This window comes from Camelus dromedarius, chromosome 15 (assembly GCF_036321535.1).
Source record: "Camelus dromedarius isolate mCamDro1 chromosome 15, mCamDro1.pat, whole genome shotgun sequence".
Classification (NCBI taxonomy): Eukaryota; Metazoa; Chordata; class Mammalia; order Artiodactyla; family Camelidae; genus Camelus; species Camelus dromedarius.
Window position 1 is genome coordinate 10633743 of NC_087450.1, and position 22455 is coordinate 10656197.

A 22455-nucleotide genomic window follows, 5' to 3' on the forward strand; every position below is an offset into this window, starting at 1 on the left:
GAGGAAACCCGATGCCCAACATTTACTCACAGTTGTATTTTCATATCCAGTACACCCCAGCACGTAGGGGCAGAAAAGCATCCCCATTATCTCCATGTCCAGGTCCTCTCAGGGCCCTGAGGTCCCCAGGCAGGAGGTGGGGGGGAGGGGAGGGGAGGGGAGAGGAGGGGGGGTTGGGGATAGGATTGGGGAGGGAGTGTGACAGGAAGAAGGGTTGGGCACTTGGGAGGAGAAGGGGGTCACAGAAAGGGCGAGGGTCAATCAAGCTCTTGAGGGGAGGAAGGAGGGTTCAGTCAGGGGAGAAGGTCAGCAGGTCAGGAAAACAAATAGCAGGTCAAGCAGACTCTCAGGAGCAGTTGGAGAGAATAAGATTCCTTCCTCCAAGACTTCTCCTGTCTGAATGCTGCCTTAGCAACGCTGATGCTTCATGCCCTCTCTCGACCAATCACCTACCTTTGCCCCTTGTCCTCACAGTGGACATTCCGGGTGACCTCACTTTTAGAATGCGCCCCGCCCACCTGATCCCCCACCACCAACTGCCATCCAACCCTGGGTCCTCTCTGCAAACTTTTCTGACCTTATGCTTTCTGGTCCTGCCCAATTCATGTTCCCTGCCCTCCAATTCTGGGTGCACCCTCCCCCTTCTCCAGATTCCCAGAGTTTCCCACAGGCAGTGGCTGAAAAAGACGTAAGGTAAAGAATGACAGAACCAAGAGGAATCACCTGCACAAGCAGGGTAGGAGGTCTTCACTCCCCCTCACTCAGCACTTCCTACAAAAGGCAGATAGAATGTCCACAAGATGGAGAAGATCTAAACAGCAAACCATCCTAATCACACCACCACACCCATATGGCCGTCCTTATCTGTAGTACACCTATATGTGACACATTAATTTTAGGTACACATGATACCTGCATAAGAATAAACCCTATTATTTTTACCATATATATAACTACACAGTATAATTGTATATCGTCACACCCTCCACTCTGCACTTGGGTGACTCAGGTACACCCAGGTCCGAGGAGGCAGAAACTACCCAGGTAGGGCAGAAGCAAAGTTATGCTTTGGGGCAGTATTGGCTGTGAGGGGGCCAGAGAAATCCTTCTGGGGTGGTGGGAAGATTTGGTATCTTGATATGGGGTGTGGTTGTGTTCACTCCATCAAGAAATACTGATCACATGGGGCCTGCCAGTCTCAAGGGTCATAGAGAGCCTCGTATCTGTCCCCGTGAAGTGGCCAACTGCTGACAGTGAGGGATGGGTAAGGTGCCTGGAGTGGCCACGGGAGTCCAGTGACAGGGCCCCGCACTAATACAGGCTTTGTGCCCCAGCCCTGCCCTGCCAGCTGCCCTCAGGAGCCTCAATTCCAGGCAAACTCTGAAGAGGACTGAGGGCAGCAGCTCCCTCCTAAGTCTCAGGAGCTCAGGAGCTCTTAGTAAGAAACAGGCAGGGGACAGTCAGTGGTTTGGGACTCTGCCACTCACAGAGAGGAGGTGTGTGAAAATACCTGCTCCTTACACGTCCCTCAGTCCAATCCCCCAGGAGCCCCTTAAGCCCACAGGGCCCTCCCCCCTTCCAGCCGGGGGAGGTGGCCAGCCCTGCAGCAGCTCTGGGGTCCAGACTGGGCCACAAACAAATCAAGGGCCACCAACAGGTCAAGGTGAGGCTGTGCTGCCCAGAAAGAGGGGGGAACAGTGGTGCAGCAGTAAATACCAGCAGGAGCAGCCTCTGTAACCGGGCTCCTCCACTGTGAGCAGGGCTGGGGCCACAACTTGGCTGTGAGAGTGGGAGGGCTGGGAGAGCTGGGACCCTGTGGCCCTGGACAGGGCTGGGCCAGAGCCAGGGCCTGAGGGTCTGGGTGGAGAGACAGAGAAAGAGACAGGCAAGGAGAGAGACAGTGCGGGAGTGATTGAGAGAGACAGGTGGTGGTCAAGTCCTAAAGAGGAGGTGACAGAGGCGGACCAGGTAGGGACAAGCAGAGACAAGAGAAGGCAAGAAGGCAAGGAGCCAGCCCACAGTGCATGGTGGGGGACGAAGGGCCGGGGTGGCCCGACTCTGGGAAAGGCCCAGAGTGGAGGGGGCAGAAAAGGCAGGAATCCTGGCATCACAGTCCTTCCCACTCTGAGGCTCTGATCTCCCTGGAGCTGAGCTCCCCAGGGGTCACCATACTTGCAAACACTGGTACCTCCCATTTTTCTTGGGACTGCTGGTTCCAGCCTCTATGTCTGTCCCTGTAGGGGCTGACTTCCAGGAGAATGGGCTGCCCTTAGGGAGGAAACACCAGAGCCTGTCCTGTGGGGAGCTGATGCCGATCCTCACAGACACAGTGGGGCTGCGTTTCAAACTACACCGTGGGCCTTCCTGGTTCCACAGCCAGGCTTCAGGTGCTGTGCTGGCCCCAGGATCCCCCAGCCTGGAGGGACTGAGCCCCATCCAGGGTGAGCAGGCTTCAGGGATCCTGGGTCTCCTCCTACTGTCAACCAGAATTCCTTCCAGCCCTCAGGAGTCGGCGCCCCCTATAAATTACCAATGAACATCAAGTCAAAGGTATTGAGGTCTCACACTGAGCAATAAAATGTGCCAACTGACCAAATTCAAAGTGCAGTATTCCAATTACATAACACTGTCAATAACCCATTTTATGGATGAGAAGACAGAGGGGATGTGAATCACCTAAGGGTCTCAGGGGTGGTGAGCGCTGGAACTTTACCCTGAACCAAGGTCTACCTTGGAAAGGGACCCACCTGGAGCCCGTCCTTTGACCTGCTCCCTGAGGCTCTGAGGGAGACCGCTGGCTTTGTCTCGGGAAACTCCTCTTCCAATGGCATTGAGTCACGCAGCTGTCAGGACAAGCAGGGCGAGGATGTGTTCCCGAGTGCTCCTGACTCCTAACAGCAAGTCAGCTTTGTCTCAGGAAATGGGTCCTCTATCATCATTAAATCAGGCATCAAAGTAAGTAAGAGTAAAAACATAAAATCCATCATACATATGAGTACTTTTAATTTAAAATAATAAGTAACTTTATGAACTATAAATGGATGCATTGCATTGATCCATGAGAAACAGGACACTACATACACTCATTAGAAAGTAGTGCTGTCACGGATGGGAATGTGGTGACAAGAGCAGGGTGTTTTTAGCAGAGAAGGAGATCCTACAGCTCTCAGTACAGGGTGGGTAAGTTCACAGTATTTCATCCCATGACCAAATTCTCAACACACACACACACACGCACACACACACACACACAGGCAAATGCACATAGATCCTAAGAAGATCTACCTTCTGATCAGAAAAATGATAAAAATATGTGCACACACCACCTAACAACAGCACACTGACCACACACACAGTTCCCATAATAACTTCTTAATACTTCAGTTCTGTGAGCCTCGGAAGTTCCCCTCACTTGCGCTCCCCATCATCTAACAGAAAGAAGTCATAAACAGTACTTCGTCTGATTCATTACAGTTGCTCTGGGAACTTATTTTACATCACTGCAAGCCTCAGGAGAATATAAAATTCACAACTGCAGATGGAGTTTTTGGCTTAATAGTTTTCATGGCTAAAAGCTTCCACTGACTACACAAAATTATTGGCTCTACTTTTCTCATTCTGTGCTTTCTACACCAGCTAAAATTTCCCTTTACATCTAATCACTCTGGATTTCAATCCGCGGCCTGATACTGCATTTTGCAGATGAAGTGTGATTGTTCCTACAGGTCGTTATCTATTGATGAGCATTTTATTCTTTAGACTTAAACAGTACAACTGACTTCCAACCTACGGCTTTTCGTGTAACTGGAGAAAGAATAATAAAGCTTATACTGACGTCACTCACCAGTGCACTGCCAGACTCACAGCTTGTCCTGGTCACACTCTGACCTCCTCTAATAAGTGTCTGTCCAGAAAAATCAAGCCCACACAAATGTGGGTCTGATACTATAGGGCCAGTATGCCCACCTTCTCCATTTATTTACTCTCAGTTGTCACTACTTTTCTATTATTTGACCTAGAAGTTGGCCTCCTCCTACCCCTACCCTGAACATTTCAAAAGAGTAACTTAAAAACTAAAGTTTTCATAGCACACACTCCATCCTCATTACTAGTAGCCATAAGGGTAGCCTATGAATGAATTTAAAAGGATTAGAATGGATGTATGATAACTAGTTTAAACAAAAACATTCTGACTCATAAAATTATAATTAGCTTCATAACTATCAAATGGCATCAGTCTACATTACTGTCATTTTTGCATTTACAGCATCCTATATGGATACTAATATACAATCACACTTAATATCCCCACTACTATGCTTAGATGGCATAATATCATCATTATTCATTACAGCAACTGTCAGCATGCTCAGCACCCATTCTACATTAGCTGGCATAATACCTACTGTCAGTGCTCACTGCCTGTGCGGCTGCACCGCTAATAGCTGTGGGATCCAATGCCTACGGTACTGATTATGTACAGTCTTAACCTTCTTCAAGGCTAAATAAAACTCATTATTCCAAACATTATATTAATACCATTAACATAATTATCAAAAGTTATATCCTCTGAATTAACACTACATCTCGTGGTCTATTAACCAGCCTTATTAGCTCATTCTTCCTGAATCAACTCTGAGTGATGCTAGCCTTCACTTTTCACTAGCCTTCCTCTCTATCAGTGCCTCCTCTTGCATCAGCAACTTGTCTTCTTCCCCCAGCACACACAGCCAGCCCACTACATCTATCCCAGGAATCATTAGCCCCCAAAACGGTATCATCACAATGCTAACCTTACTACAAATATCCTTAGACTTTCACACTTCACAATTGATCACACTCTATAGTTTAATCAAAACAACATTAGTCAAAACCCTAATCATTTTTTACCCACTGGGAAAGTCAAACAAGATGATTAAATTCAGGACTTTATTTCTTACTGTATGTACTCCTTGGATCACTTCCACTTTTCATTGCACTAAGTTTGATCCAGAATCTTTTCTGGGGCAGGGGTTATTTATTTATTTACTTACTTTTGCTTACTCACTTACTTTATTTATGGTGGAGGTACCGGGGATTGAACCCAGGACCTCACGCATGCTAAGCACATATTCTACCACTTGAGCAATACCTTCCCCCCTAATTCTGATCCTGAATCTTGTACATTCATTACATTCTCTAATAATTCAATACTAAACTCAGGCAGCATCCATTTCTTAATCTGGTGCTCCCCATGACTGACACGTATAAGAGCGTTTATGGTAAACATGCCCGTTTAGGACCTACTCCTTTTGTTCCCGAGAGCATAACTGGAGCTTGCATTCCTGGACCCAGAGCACCTGCAGTTATGCTGCTCACACTAGGCAGCTGGGGCACATTACACATTATAATATTCAATCCCTTGGAAAATAAGATGGCATAGCCTGACCTTACACCATCTTTGTGAGGAATAATCATGACAAGCCCCATCTATCTGTGCCAAACAGATTTACAGCTGCTCCCCGCAGGGCCCTCCAGCGGCCACACACACTAGGAGCTGTGGGCATCCATGCTCAGACAGCATGAGGTCCCGACGCTGCTCCATCCCTGACAATCACCCGCGCCTTACATCATGGTTTGAGCCATGTATTAGGCACCCCAGGCATGGGGTTCAGCACTGGGATAAGGAGCCCCCTCAGCTGGGGTGAAAACCAGCGGGCTTTCTGGAGCACTGTAAGAAGCTGAGCCTCTGCTCTTGAAGAGCCTGTGCAGAGACCCAGTGACTCCCTGTCACGGCAGGAACACAGCAGGCTGAACACTGCTTGGGGCTCTGGCCGGCTTGCGGGGGTGGCTCAGACGGGCCCCCGGACTTCCCCAGGCTCCTGCTCCCCCCTCAGACGGAGGCCTCCACTGCCAGTGAGCGTGCACACCATGGGAGAAAGTGGCGCTGGCTGGGTGTGGCCCTGCCTCTGAAAAGACGGCCAGCAGTCACGGCCAGCTAGAGTGTCCCTGCACACCCTCTGCAGGGAATAGCACTAGCACCAGGGCAGAGCCTGCCATCCCCAGAACTCACTTTCCTGTGCACACCCGACAGGCAGTGGGGCCAGCTCAGAGCTGTGGCCCTAATCTCTCTGGCCCTGACCCACCCTCTAGCCAAGCTGCACGCCAGAGAAAAGGTTATACCAGTACAGAAGGGCCGCTGCAAGCCCTCAGGCCTCAGCCACATCCCAAACCAAAGCAAAGACTGCCACCACACCCAGGAGAACCCCACTCCCACAGAGATCCTGCTCCAGCTCCACGGGACCCCGTGCCACCCCTGATAGGGCTGGAACAGTCACTGAGCAGAGGAGAAGCCCCTGCTTGAACCTGGTACTGGCTCCAGTCCCTCTGACTCCAGCCCTGCCGCCCCCACTGCAGGGGCTGCCAGCACGTCCTGAGGGAAGAGGGCAGCCCAGAATCACTTCAGGTCCAGCTCTTCCCCACAAACCCGCTGAGCACAGAAGACTGCACAGGAGTGCTCTCACACAAGGACACACCTTTAATTCTGACAGGTAACTGTTTCATCTAATTGCACAGAGATATAGCAAGTTAAAATGAGAATACACAGGAACATGTATTATATGAAAGAATAAGGAAATAACCATAATGAAAAGAAATAAATAATTTACCTGACAAAGAGATCAAAGCAACAGTAATAAGAATGATAACTGCACTGGGAAAAAGAACAGATGAACACAGGGAGAATTTTCAAAAAGAAGTAGAAAATCTAAGAAAGAACCAGTTAGACCAGAAGTGTAGGTAACACAGAAGATCAGGCAGTACAGATGACCCATTAGCAATCCGTAAGATAGAATAATGAAAAGCACCCAATCAGAAAGGCAAGAAGAAAAAGCACATTACACGAGGCTAAGGGACTTCTGAGACAGTATCAAGCACAGTAACACTCACATTATAGGGGTCCCTGAAGGAAGAGAGAGAAAGGGTGAGAAAACCTTTGATAAAATTATGGATGGAAACTCCCCTAATCTGAAGAAGGAAACTGATATCCAGGCACAGGAATCAGAGAGTCCCAAATGTGATCAGCTCAAACCAACTCACACCAAGACCTATCATTATTCAAAAAGTGAAATTTAAAGACAATGACAGAAACAACCAAACAACCCAATCCAAAAATGGGCAGAAGACCTAAACAAGCAATTCTCCAAGGAAGAAATACAAGTGATCAACAGGCATATGAAAAAATGTTCAGTATCACTAATTATCAGAGAAATGCAAAACCAAAACTACAATGAGGTATCACCTCACACCAGTCAGAATGGCCATCATTCAAAAATCCACAAATGACAAATGCTGGAGAGGCTGTGGAGAAAGAGGAACCCTCCTACACTGCTGGTGGGAATGCAGGTTGGTGCAGCCACCGTGGAAAACAGTATGGAGATTCCTCAAAAGACTAGAAATAGACTTACCCTATGACCCAGGAATCCCACTCCTGGGCTTGTATCCAGAAGGAACCCTACTTCAGGATGACACCTGCACCCCAATGTTCATAGCAGCACTATTTACGATAGCCAAGACATGGAGACAGCCTAAATGTCCATCAACAGATGACTGGATAAAGAAGATGTGGTATATTTATACAATGAAATACTACTCAGCCATAAAAACCGACAACATAACGCCATTTGCAGCAACATGGATGCTCCTGGAGAATGTCATTCTAAGTGAAGTAAGCCAGAAAGAGAAAGAAAAATACCATATGAGATCACTCATATGTGGACTCTAAAAAAAAAACAAACAAAAAAACAAAGCATAAATACAAAACAAATAGACTCATAGACATAGAATACAAACTTGTGGTTGCCAAGGGGGAAGGGGGTGGGAAGGGATAGACTGGGATTTCAAAGTTGTAGAATAGATAAGATTATACTGTAGAGCACAGGGAAATATATACAAGATCTTATGGCAGCTCACAGACAAAAAAATGTGACAGTGAATATCTATATGTTCATGTATAACTGAAAAATTATGCTCTACACTGGGATTTGACACAACATTGTAAAATGATTATAAATCAATTAAAAAAAAAGTCAAAAAGAAAGACAATAACAGAATTCTAAAGGCAAAAAAAGAGGAAAATGTCACATTAAAGGAAATCCTTCATAAGCCCATCAGCTCTTCTTACTGCACGTATTTTTTAAATTTACATATATCTACTGTTCACTGTCTCTAAGAAGGTTTAGAGCTGTAGCTTTTTGAACTTACATAGTTATTAAAGGAGTAAAGCCAACCACAAAGTAAGAATTAATTCAAAAAGGTAACACACCCTGCTATTAATAGCAGCACTTTTGCAATTGCCAAGACATGAAAGCACCCCAAGTGCACATCAACAGATGACTGGATAAAGAAGATGCACCATACACATTACCTAATGGAACACAACTCACCCGTAAGAGAGAAGGATATTTTGCAATTTGTGGCTTTTCATTCACTTTTTTTCACTTCAAAACCCAGAATCTTATAACTGGCATAAACATTTCCACTGCATCAAAAAGAACAAAATACCTAGAAATAAACTTAGAAATAAATAATCAAGGAGGTTACTATATTCTGAAAACTGGAAAACACTGATGAAGGAAACTGAAGATGATACAAAGAAACATAAAGATTTCTTGTGCTCTTGGACTGGAAGCATCAACATTATCAAAATGGTCATCTACCCAAAGCAAACTACAGATCCAACGCAACCTCTGTCAAAACACTTATGGCATTTTTCACAAAACTAGAACAAACAATTCCAAAATTTATATGGAACCGTAAAAGACCCTGAACAGCCACAGCAATCTTGTGTATGTCTTTTTTTCCCCCTTTCTTCTTTTTGTTCTGTTTTCTTATGGTTTGATGACTAGAGAAGCTCCTTTAACATCTGTTGTAAAGCTGGCTTGGTGGTGGTGAATTCTTTTAGCTTTTGTTTATCTGTGAAGATTTTGATTTCTCCATCAAATCTGAAAAAGAGCCTTGCTAGATAGAATATTCTTGGCTGTAAATTTTTCACTTTCATCAGTTTAAATATGTCGTGCCACTCCCCTCTGGCCTGTAGACTATCTGCTGAGAAATGAGCTAACATAACCTTATGGGAGCTCCCTTGTATGTCATTTTGCTGCTTTCCTCTTGCTGATTTTAACATTTTCTCCTTACTCTTAATTTTATCAGTTTGATGACTCTGTGCCTTCATGTGTTCCTCTTTGTGCTGACCCTGTGTGGTACTCTCTGCACTTCCTGGACTTGGGTGACTGTTTCCTTTCCCAAGTTGGGGAAGCTTTTGGTTATTATCTGTCCCAAAATTTTCTCACGTCCTTTCTCTCTCTCTCCTCTTTTTGAGACCCCTATAATGTGAGTATTAGTGCACTTCATGCTGTCCCAGAGTTCTCTTAAACTATCCTCATTCCTCTTCAATTTTTTTTCTGTTCTGCAGTAGTGACTTCCACTAATCTGTCTTCTAGTTCACTGATCTGTTCTGCTTCATTTAGTCTATTCTTAGTTCCTTCTAGTGTGTTAGGCCATTAAAATCATTTCAGTGACTTTATTAGTCAACTCCGGGTATTCTTTATATTTTCCAACTTTCTGCTAAAAATTTTGCTCTGTGCATCTATACTCTTCTTGAGTTCTCTGAACATCTTCACCATCATTACTTTAACTTCTTTTTCAGATAAACTGCCTGTCTCATCACTTACTTCTTCTGGGATTTTGTCTTGTACCTTGGCCTAGGAGATATTCCTCTGTTGCCTCATTCTGATGTCTTTTTATTTCTATTTTTAGGTAGAATAGTTATGTTTCTCAACCTTGGAGAAGTGGCCCTCTGTGGGAGACATTCTATGTGTCCCAGCGGTACACTCCTCTTGTCACCCAAGGGCCAGGGTCCAGCCAGTCCCAGTGTAGACTCTGGCCTGTGTTTGTGGGCTCCTTCCACAGGCTTTGGGACTGTTGTTTTCTTCCTTCTGGTATCAGCTCCCTGGTGGATAAGGCTGGACTAGAGGCTTATGCAGGTTTCTTGGCAGGAGAAGTCAGTGCCTGCCCACTGCTGGGTGAAGCTTGTTCCTGGACCTCTGGTGGGTAGGGCCTTGTCTCGATGTATTTTTAGGTCAGGAAGTCCATTGATAGGTGGGGCTGTGTTCCCACCCAGTATGTTCTTTGGCCTGAGGCTTCCCGGCCCTTAAGCCTACAGGTTGTTGGGTGGGGCTAGGTTTTGGTGCTAGTGATTCAATCAAGATGTCAGCCTCCAGGAAAGCTCACATAAATAAACACTCCTGGAATGTCAGCCACCAGTTTTTATATCCCCTGGGTGAGCCACAGCCTTCCCCTATGTCCCCAGGAGACCTTCCAAAAGCAGCAGGCAGGCCTGGCCCAAGTTCCTATGAAATCACTAGTTCTGCCCTTGAACCTGGCACACATGAGATTCTGTGTACGCCTCCCAAGAGAATGAAGTCTCTGTTTCCCCCTGCCCCATGGGGCTCCTAGAGCTAAGCACCCTTGGCCTTCAAAACCAGATGTCCTGGGGCCTCTTCCTCCTCCCAATGCTGGAATCCCAGGCTGGGGAGCCTGACATGGGGCTTAGAACTCCTGTGGGAGGGTCTTTGTGATTTACTCTCCAGCTTGTGGGTAGCCCACCCCAGGGGGTATGAGGCTTGATTATATCATGAGCACACCTCTCCTACCATCCTGCTGTGGTCCCCGCTTTATGTTTCCAGTTGAAGATCTTTTTTGCCAGGTTCATCTTTTTTTTTGATGCTTGTTTAGCAGTCAGCTGTGGCTTCAACTGTAGTCGTGAGGACAGGAGAGCTCATGGAGGCCTATCAGCTGTTTTTCAGCAGCAATTGCAGGCCAGAAGGAACAGCCATGATATATTTAAAGTACTTAAAGGGAAAAACCTAGAACCTAGGCTACATAGTCAGCAAAGTTATTAATCACAATTGAAAGACAGTTAAAGAGTTTCTCAGATAAGCAAAACCTAAGAGTTCATCAATCCTAAACTGACCTTATAGGAAGTATTAAAAGGTTTTCTTTATATGAAAAAGAACAAGAAATAAGAACTTGTGTGAAAGGGGAAATCCCACTTTTAGGGCAAAAATGGAGCAACGGCTGTAAATCATCCACTTAAGCCACTATAAAGACTGAAAAACAAAAACTGTAAAAACAACTATAATTACAGTAAACATTTATACAAGGCATATGAAGATGTAAAAAACAAAATCAAAAACAAAAAAAAATAACACAGTAGATCTTTTAGAACTTGTATGTCCTTAAATGACAATCACTTTAAGACAATCAGATATTGTAACAGAGCAAAATATATGAACCTCATGGTAACCATAAATCAAAAACTGACATTAGATATGCAAAGGCAAGTGAGAGAAACACAGACATAACAACAAGGAAAATCAACCAACCATAAGAGAAGAGTATGAAGAAAGAAGGACAGAGAAGAACTACAAAAACATTTGGCAAGGTAGAAGGACACAACATTAACATACACAAATCAGTTGCATTTCTTTACACTAACAATGAAATAGTAGAAAAAGAAAGTAAAAAAAATAAAAAATCCCCTTTAAAATCACATCCAAAACAATAAAATACTTAGGAATAAATCTGGCCAAGCCGGTGAAAGACTTACATATTAAGAACTATGAAACAGTGATTAAACAAATTAAAGAGGACTTAAAGAAATAGAAAGATATCCTATACTCTTGGATTGGGAGAATTAATATTGTTAAAATGGCCACACTGCCCAAGGCAATCTACAGAGTTAATGCAATCCCTACCAAGTTACCCAGGACATTTTTCACAGAACTAGAACAAATGATCCTAAAATTTACATGGAATCATAAAAGACACAGAATTGTCAAAGCAATACTGAAGAAAAAGAATAGAGCTGGAGGAATGATCCTCCCAAACTTCAGACAATATTACAGAGCTACAGTAATCAAAACAGTGTGGTACTGGCATAAAAACAGACATATGGATCAACGCAACAGAATAGGGATCCCAGAAATAAACACACAGACCTACAGTTAATCTTTGGCAAAGGTGGCAAGATACATAATTGAGAAAAGACAGTCTCTTCAGCAAGTGGTGTTGGGAAAACTGGACAGCAGCACGTAAGTGACTGAAGTTAGGGCACTCCCTCACACCATACATAAAAAATAAACTCACAATGGCTTAAAGATTGAAATACAAGACATGGCACCATAAAACTCCTAGAAGTGAAAATAGGCAAAACATTCTGACATGAATTGTAGCAATGTGTTCTTAGGTCAGTCTCCCAAGGCAAGAAATAAAAGCACAAATAAACAGATGGGACCCAAACAAACTTACAACTTTTTGCACACACAGCAAAGCAAACCATAAAGAAAATGAAAAGACAAACTACAAAATTGAAGAAAATATTCACAATGTGACCAAAAAGGGCTTAATTTCCAAAATACACAAATAGCACATAAAGCTCAGTAACAACACCAACAAAACAAATGATCCAAACCCCAAAACAGTCTGAAGACCTAGTCATTTCTCCAAAGAAAACTACAAATGGCCAACAGGCACATGAAAAGATGCTCAACGTTGCCAATAACTAGAGAAATTCACATCAGAACTACAATGAGGTATCACTTCACACCAGTCAGAATGGCCATCATTGAAATGTTTACCAGTAACAAATGCTGGAGACACTGGGCAAAGGGAACCCTCCTACACTGTTGGTGGGACTGCAAATTGGTACAACCACTGTGGAAAATGGTAAGGAAGTTCTTTAAAAAACTAAAAGTAGAGCTACCATGTCATCCAACAATCCCACTGTTGGGTTTATCCAGAGAAAACACTAGATTAAAAAGATACATGCATCCCAATGTTCAAACAGCACTATTTGTAATAGCCAAGACATGTAAGCAACCTACATGTCCCCTGTGAGATAAATGGATAAAGAAGAAGTGTTTTAGATATACATATATTTTATAAACACACACACTAGAATACTACTACTCAGCCATAAAAAAGAATGAAATGATACTATTTGCAGCAAAATGCATGGATCTACAAATTACACTAATTAAGTTCGTTACAGAAAGACAAATGCCATGATATAATTTTTATGTGGAATTTAAAACATGCCACAAGTGAACTTACAGAACAGAAACAGACTCACAAACTTAAAAGACAAACTTTGATTACCAAGTGGAAAGCAGGAAGGGGGATAAGTTAGATGTTTGGGATGAGCAGATACAAACTCCAATAGATATAAACTACTACACATAAATATAAAAACAAGGTCCTTCTGTATAGCACAGGGAACGTTTTTCAATATCCTATAATAAACCATAATGAAAAAGAGTAAGGAAAGGAATATATATGTATATGTATATATATATACACATACACATATACACACTATGCTGTACATATTCAAACAAAATATTATTATATGAATTAAGCCATTATATTAACAGAATAATAGTAGACTATACTGAAAATGCAATACTGGTCAAGATTCAAAAATAACTATTCAACACCCATTTATGATAAAAAAAAAAAAAAACCTCTCACCAAAGTGGGTATAGAGGGAACATATCTCAACATAATAAAAGCTATATATGACAAACCTACAGCCAGCATAGTACTCAACGGTGAGAAACTCAAAAGCTTCCCACTAAAATCTGGGACAAGACAAGGCTGTCCAGTATCACCACTCCCATTCAACAGTCTTGGAAGTCCTAGCCACAGCAATCAGGCAAGAGAGAAATAAAAGGGATCCAAATTGGAAAAAGAAGATGTAAAATTCTCACTATATGCAGATGACATGATACTATATATAGAAAACCCTAAAAGGTCCACACAAAAACTACCAGAACTAATCAAAGAATTTAGCAAGGTAGCAGGTTACAAGATTAACATTCAAAAATCAGTTGCATTTCTTTACAGTAATGATGAATCAACAGGAAAAGAAAGTAAAGAAACAATTCCCTTTAAAATAGCACCTAAAAAGTAATAAAATACCTAGGAATAAATCTAACCAAGGAGGTGAAAGACTTATACACAAGAGAACTAGGAAACATTAAGGAAATTAAAGAAGATTTAAAAAAACGGAAAGATATCCCATGCTCTTGGATTGGAAGAATCAATATTGTTAAAATGCTCATACTTCCCAAAGCAATCTATAGATTTAATGCAATCCCTATCAAATTACCCAGGACATATTTCAGAAAACTAGAACAAATCATCCTAAAATATATATGAAATCACAAAACATTCAGAATCGCCAAAGCATTAATGAAGAAAAAAAGGCTGGAGGATTAACTCTTCAGGACTTCAGACAATATTACAGAGCTACAGTCATCAAAACAGCATGCTATTGGTACAAAAACAGACATATGGACCATTGGAACAGAACAGACAGCCCAGAAATGAACCCACAAACTTCTGGTCAACTAATCTTTGACAAAGGAGGCAAGAACATACAATGGAATAAAGACAGTCTCTTCAGCAAATCGTGTTGGGAAAACTGGACAGCAGCTTGTAAATCAATTAAGCTAGAACACTTCCTTACACCATACACAAAAATAAACTCAAAATGGGTCAAAGACTTAAATATAAGACAATATACAATAAACCTAGAAGAAAACAGGAAAAACGTGATCTCAAAAACGTTCTCCTAGGGCAGTCTACCCAAGCAATAGAAATAAAAGCAAGAATAAACAAATGGGACCTAATGAAACTTCCGAGCTTTTGCACAGCAAAGGAAGCTGTAAGTAAAACAAAACAACCTACAAATGGGAGAAAATTTTTGCAAAAGATGAAACTGACAAAGGCTTATCTCCAGAATATATAAGCAGCTCATATGACTTAATAAGAAAAAAACAAACAACCTAACCCAAAAATGGGCAGAAGACCTAAATAAGCAATTCTCCAAGGAAGACATACAAATGATCAATAGACACATGAAAAAATGCTCAATATCACTATCAGAGAAATGCAAATCAAAACTACAATGAGGTATCACCTCACACCAGTCAGAATGGCCATCATTCAAAAGTCCACAAATGACAAATGCTGGAGAGGCTGTGGAGAAATGGGAACCCTCCTACACTGCTGGTGGGAATGCAGTTTGGTGCAGCCACTGTGGAAAACAGTATGGAGATTCCTCAAAAGACTAGGAACAGACCTACCATATGACCCAGTAATCCCCACTCCTGGGCATATAGCCACAAGGAACCCTACTTCAAAAAGACATCTGCACCCCAATGTTCATAGCAGCACTATTTGCAATAGCCAAGACATGGAAACAGCCTAAACGTCCATCGACAGGAGATAAAGAAGAGATGGTGTATTTATACAATGGAATACTATTCAGCCATAAAAATGACAACATAACACCATTTGCAGCAACATGGATGTCCCTGAAGAATGTCATTCTAAGTGAAGTAAGCCAGAAAGAGAAAGAAAAATACCATGAGATTGGTCATATGTGCAGTCTAAAAAAAAAAAAGAAAAATACAAATGAACATCAATACAAAACAGAAACAGACTCATACACATAGAATACAAACTTGTGGTTGCTGGGGGGAGGGGGTGGGAAGGGACAGACTGGGAGTTCGAAATTTTAGATACTGACAGGTATATATAGAATAGATAAACAAGATTACACTGTATAGCACAAGGAAATGTATACAAGATCTTGTGGTAGCTCTTGGTGAAAGAGATTGTGACAATGAATATATGTATGTTCATGTATAACTGAAAAACTGTGCTCTACACTGGAAATTGACACATTAAACTAAGTCAATAAAATAAAATTTTTTAAAAAGTAGGTAAACAATAAAAATAATTAAATTAAATAAATATGCAAAACTTTTTTGAGATCCCCAAAATAACTTCAGTCACTTTCTTGTTCATACGGTTCAGAGCATAGGAGATGGAATGAGAGCCAGACCATCATGAATTCATATGGTCAATATTCTGTTTGTTAGGCAGGTGACTTAATCCATATAAATCTCATTTCCCACATATTAAACTTGAGAATACTATTATTAATCACATTGTAGTCCTACTATGAAGTTAAAATATGGTAATAACTAAACTACAGTGGCTTACTAGTTAAAACTGTAGTCATCATTATATTATTAATACCTTTACAGTAAGTATGTAGCAATTTAAATGTCCAATAAGTATATGACTTCATTAAATATGTATTTTTAATATTTAAAAAATAACTAAATTAGCCCCTTAACAGAAAAGTACAATGATAAAATAATGATTAAGTAGGATAAATGTATAAAGGTATCTAATAAGATTCATTGACTAGTCATGAAAATAACTCTTAGCAAAACTGTGAAAGAAAGCAACTTCCATTACAAAGTGAAAATAATCAAAGCAGTATAGTGTTGGCTTGGAAACAGACACATATATCAATGGAACAGAATAAAGCTCATAAATAAACCTGTGCATATATCAACAATAATTCATGACAAGGGAGCCAAAAATATATAATGGGGAAAGGACAGTTTCTTTACTAAACAGTGTGGGGAAATCTGTATAAGTACATGCAGACGAATGAAAATGGACACCTATCTTATTATCAAAGTCAACTCAAAATGTGTGAAGGATTTGAATGTAAGACCTGAAACCATAAAACTACTGTAAGAAATTGCAGGCAGTAAGCTCCCTGACATCATCTTGGATCTTGGTGGTGAACTTTTGGATTGGACACCAAAAGCAAAAGAAACAAAAATAAAGATAAGCAAGTGGGATTATATCAAACTAAAAAGCTTCTGCACAGCAAAGGAAATTAACAAAAACATGAAAAGGTACCTTACTGAATGGAACTGCAAATAATAACTGAAAAGGGGGTGATAAAGTATATTAAAAAAGCTCCTACAACTCAATAATAACAACATTAAAAAAACACAATCTGATTAAAACATGAAAAGGACCAGTATCATTAGTCGTCAGGGAAACAGAAATCAATACCACAACAAGGTATCACCTCACATGTGTCAGAATGACTGTTATCAAAAAGACAAGACATAACAAGGTTTGGCAAGACATGGAGAAAAGGGAAACCTGTGACTGTTGGGAACGTAAATTAGTGGAGCCACACTGTTAAACAACATGGAGGTTTCCCAAAATACTAAAAATAGGGCTACTATATGATCCAGCAATTCCACTCTTATTTATCTGAAAGAAATGAAAACACTAATTTGAGAGGAGCTCTGCATGCCCATCTTCAATGCAGCATTAATTCAATAATCAAGATATGGAAACGACTTAAGTGTCCATCAGTGGATGAATGGACAAAGAAAATCTGGTATGTGAGTATATATCTAACAAAATACCATTAAGTCATTAAAAAGAATGAAATCTTGCTATTTGCATCAACCTGGATTGACCTTAAGAGCATTATGCTAAATGAAATAAATCAGATAGAGATAAACATGCATGGCTTCATTTACAGGTGGAAGCTAAATAAGACAAAACCAAAAAGCAGCTCATAGATACAGAGAACAGACTGGTGGTTGCCAGGTGTGGGGAGGAGGAGGGGAAATATTGGTGAATGGGGCCAATGCATACAAATTTCCATTCACAAAATAAATGACACATACAGTGCAGTGACCATAAGTAATAATCCCACATAAAATATTTCATATTACTAAGGGAGTAGAATCTTATCACAAGAAAAATGTGTAAACATATACAATGATGGAAGTTAACTAAACTTACTGTGGTTATCACTTCACAATATATATAACTATCAAATCATTATGCTGTATGCCAGAACCTAAGATAAAGTTATTTGTCTAATCCAGCTCAATAAAAACAAGCACACAAACAAATAAAGCTATGCAATTTGTAAAAGGATATACTTGGGATAATATGAACATTTAGCAACATTAGTAATAATAATAATAATAATAATAATAATAATAATAATAATAATAGTAAGAAGTAGTAGTAGTAGTAGTAGTAGTAGTAGTAGTAGTAGTAGTAGTAGTAACAACCCTGGGCACTTCCTTTGGTGATCATTGTGCTAAGGGCTTAACTCACATTATCTCACTTGTTACAAGACAATCAATCATAAAAAGATCTGTACCAGACAATTTTACAAAGAATGAAGCTGTGGCTTGGAAAAGTTAAGCAATTTTCCCAAGACAGCCAGTGGCAGAGCCAGGACTCAGACCTGTCTTTCAAGCAGCAAAAACCTAGAACCAGAACAAAAGTGCACAGACTGATTTTCACCCTACTAGACTACGTCTTACTACCTAATCACTTCTGATTCTGGCCCCTTCAACTCTCTGAACTTCAATTTTCATTTATATATAAAACTTAGGATACGAAAACCTGCAGTCTATCTTGCAAAGTTGTACTAAGAAAGAACAGGGTTAATGTTGCTTTGAAACCTGTGATAAGATGAATAGATACAAGGAGGACAGGCAGTGGCCACAGCGTGGTGGCACCACCAGCCACAGCAGCCTGCTAAGAGCATCAGCACAGGTTAGTTCTGGTCTCTGCGCAAGATACAGATTGGACACTCCGTTGTTCTTAGGGATCTTCCTGCTAAGTAAAAATATCTAAATGAAGCTGAAAACAGTACAGCACATCCAGAATCAGCTCATTAAAAGTGCTGAGGGTTTGATGTGTGTGTCTGTTTTGTTTTGCTACACGGAGGAGGGCTGCTATTATAAACTCTGAGCAGCTGTCTAACTGTGGTTCTGTAGTAAAAATACATTTTGGGTCCTATTCTTGCAATTTCCAGAATGGGTGAGGAAGGTGGGGGTGGCAGGGATGTGTTTACTCTACTGCACAGTAACGTATGTCCACACTAACACCCTATTCTGATGAGTCAGCACAGCACTTTAGGATGAGCAATGTGAGAATAAAAAGAAAGCATCCTGCACCAGGCATTAAGTTTCATAGAGTACAGGTGCCCAAGTACAGGAATCACACACTCAGCAGTCCAAGAAAATGCAAACAGCACAGCAGAGGAACATAAAAAGACAGCAAGCTCTTGCCTTTTGTCCAAAAACAAAAGTGACAATTCCATTCTGCTTTACAGAATCTGCAACCGTTCAGGCAGGTCCTGTAGACAGTTCCGACTACTCGGGTCACTTCCGCTGTAGTTACTCCTCCCCCTGTGGAAGAAGAACTCTAATAAAGACTGCCATCTTTATTGCTTTACCAATAGAAATTCCACTCACGGTATTGTCCATATTCTTTGGAAGGAAAGAGACTGAAAACTGGCTTTTTAATAGACAGAAATGCAAAGTGAGCTGCAGACGAAGGAAACAGAAAACTGAATCTAACATGAGTGAGCATGATGAGTCCAACAATATTTAGAATCCAGACAGGAAGAAACACATTCAGAGCAACAGGAACCAGAAAGAAAACAAAAGGAAAAAAGGCAGCTTCCTGAGTCTGATTATCTAAGTGAACTGACAATGGAATAGAAAAGAACAAACCTGACTCCATACTAGACCTGTTCCTTTGACTTCAACCCTGTGCCCTGTTTCCTAAGCTCAGACTTGCCAGTTCTGCACCTTTTGTAAAACAATGTTGCCAATAGCCTGAAGTAAGAGAGCCTGTTCCCAAGGCTCTGACCTTTAAGGATATTTACACTTTTCCATTCATATAAAGGTAACAAGTTGCAATATAGAAAACAACATTTGTTTTGTTGGAGGTTTACAGGGACACCATGATCTCACCCAGGTGGACAGCTGCAAGAACACAGGATTCCAAGAACAAAGAATTCCTACATTAAGAAGTTTCCAACAACCAAGCGTTCCCCCTCCTCTTTTTAGTATAAAAGGAAACTGAATTCTAACTTGGAGAAGATGGTGCTCTAGGACATCAGTCTGCCACCTTCTGGGTCAGCCAGCTTTCTCAATAAAGTCATTATTCTTTGCCCTAACACCTCATCTCCTGATTTACTGGCCTGTCACGTGGTGAGCAGAATGAGTTTGGATTCAGTAACAATAACCAACAATATAATTAATGAGCAAATACTTAAAGAGTTTTCTTTGTAATGAACCAGATGCCAGCTTTCACCTCTTCTAGTCAATACTGTACTGAAGACACTGTCAGGATAATAATGTAATAACAACAACAACAAAATAGGAGGCATAAAGATCACATTTTAAGTGAGAAAACTGTCATTGTGTGTGCACGGCATTATTACATGCATGGAAAATCCACCATAATATAAAGACATTCACAATTAGGAAGTGAATTAGGGCATGGTTACTGGATTGAGGATCAGTGTATAAAATCAACTGGATTATTCTGCATGAGCAAGAAAGAAACAAAATTAACCTGCAAACACCAGACCGGCAAACAAGTATCCACAGGAAAAAGAACCTATACAAGATAAACTTATACAACATTAAGAAAAAATGCTTCAGGCCTTCTGAGGCCTGGCCTGCCCACCCCGCAGGAGCCGTGAGGTCTCCTCAGCCAGGCTGGGTCCAGCCCGGACTGTGGGGTGCTGTGCGCAGGCCGGCAGGGGCCCAACTTTGGCCTCCCTGTGCAGCTGGTGCTCTCACCACGCTGGCCCTGGTCAGATGTCCAGCGCCTCTGAGCCCAGGGGCTCTAGGTGATAGAAATTTTAAAAACAATCAATGTAAGAAAAACACAAAAATCCAACAGGAAAGTGAGCAGGCAATATGAAGAAAAATAAGCCCAGAAGGCTGACAGACCTTCTAAAACCTAACTCCCCTGATGCAGGTCCAGGTGAGAGGATCCCAGCAGGGCCCAGGACAGCAGGCCAGGAGGCAGGACCACCAAAGAGGTGACAGTGCCCCCTGCTGTGGGAGGGTCCGGGTCCAGGACTTCCAGTGGGGACTCCAGGTCTTCTGCCTCAGTCTTGGCCTCCACTGCATCGCCAGGCACAGCCCCACGTCACCACCCCCAAGCTGGGGAGGATTCTGATTGGCCAGGTCAGAGAAAGTCATATAAAATGTGGTTGTCACACAGAAGTCAAACAAGGCACTGTCACTGTCACACAAGAGACAGGACTCAACTGTCATCACAGCACTTCTAAAGAAGAAAGCTTAATTTCACCCTCTAACCAGGCAAGAGGTTGCAAAATGCTCAAATGAATATCAGACTCACATATTCATCGACTGGGTCACCAACGGTGGGACAAAAAATGATCCTTTGCTGCTGAGCTGTCCCATCAGCGTGATCCCAGGGCACGGACAGGCTGATGGTTGTCTCTCCAAAGACTCAGATTCCTTGGTCCACTGCATGGTCCTAAATAAATCAACGCAATGGAGTCAGTGGCCTGTCTGTGAGCAGGTGGACATGGGGGTGGAGGGAGGGGTATAACAGAACTGTAAGCAGGTCAGAGTCACTGCGCCCAGGGATTTCACCACTCTCTGGGGTGTTTCCTCCCCTGTGATAAAATCCGCATCTCCTACTTTTCTCATGTGGACCCCTAAACAGTAGGAAGTGCTCCGTTCAGAGCTACGGTTACGTGCTGAGCTTTTCGGGACAGAGACTGGGTTGGAGCCTAAATGTACAGACTGGGAGAGAACAGGATTTTAACTACTCTGACCACTTCCTGCTGAATGAAACAGAGGCTGAGCCCTCACATTTCAAAAGTGCCCAGTTGGTGAGAAGACCCACTGCAGGGAGGAGAAGGGAAAAAACCTCTCCTTAACCCAGGTCCCAGATGAGGAAACAGCCCAGTGACACTCGGCCCAGTGACACTCACTCAGCCCAGAGGGCCCTCAGACTGAGAACGTGGGAACCCGGGAAGAAGTGGGCGCCAGGCCTCCCCTCATCTGAGCAAGGTGGCGGCGGCTCTCAGCACCCCCCTCAGCACCCACCTGCCCAGCCTTCCTCACTGAGTCACAAGGGAACTGGGTGGGAAGGATTTCAGCCTCATGTGTTTGGCCCCGCGTGGGGCTGGGATTCCGCCTCCATCTGAGTGGAGCGCAGTGATGTTCATGGAATAGGGTGTGTCTGGAACCAGCTGCTCCAAGTGTGCCGTGGGGGTGTTTCCTGGCACCACAACCTGGAGGGGAGGACATGCCAAATTCTGTCTGGTAATAACCCAAATGCTTATTACTCTTTTATTAGCATAATAATGTTTATAGTGAAGGACTGAGCCCAGACTCAGCAGACGCCAACCTCTGTGCTACTTCGTGACATCTGCCCAGGCCACAGCATTACATGCACTTTTCCCTCAGAAATTCCCTCTCCACTAAATGTGAGTCCACACTTGACCCTCAGCAACCTCGACAACCTCCCATTTAGGTTCCTGGAGAAGGTTCTCAAATACAACATCCAGGGCTTACGACAGTGACCCCAAAGCACCCCGAATGTTAGAGACACTTCTCAGGGAGAGGTTTTTCTATTAAAATGGAGCTACTCCATGCGATGGACAAGGGCGGTGCTGTCTGAACACGTCCTGCCACACACAAGGGTGCAAATCAACTC

The 22455-nt window shown here is 42.4% G+C and overlaps 1 protein-coding gene across 7 annotated transcripts in view; it reads right to left on the bottom strand.

Moving 5' to 3' along the window:
* Positions 1–22455, bottom strand: part of LOC135323049 (uncharacterized) — a 36016-nt gene that overhangs the window by 3945 nt on the left and 9616 nt on the right. For 2 of the 7 annotated variants that reach the window (XR_010384152.1, XR_010384154.1), the window contains 3 exons: positions 21843–22030; positions 21124–21264; positions 18524–19148 (listed from right to left, as the gene is read on the bottom strand). Coding sequence is in view for 2 of the 7 variants with exons in the window: in XM_064494388.1 (XP_064350458.1) it covers positions 19067–19148; positions 21124–21264 (223 nt within the window). In the remaining 5 variants the exon portion in view is untranslated. Of the gene's footprint in view, positions 1–18523; positions 19149–21123; positions 21265–21842; positions 22031–22455 lie in introns of those variants that run through there. The other 5 variants (XR_010384155.1, XM_064494388.1, XR_010384156.1 and 2 more) reach the window with 3 other exon arrangements.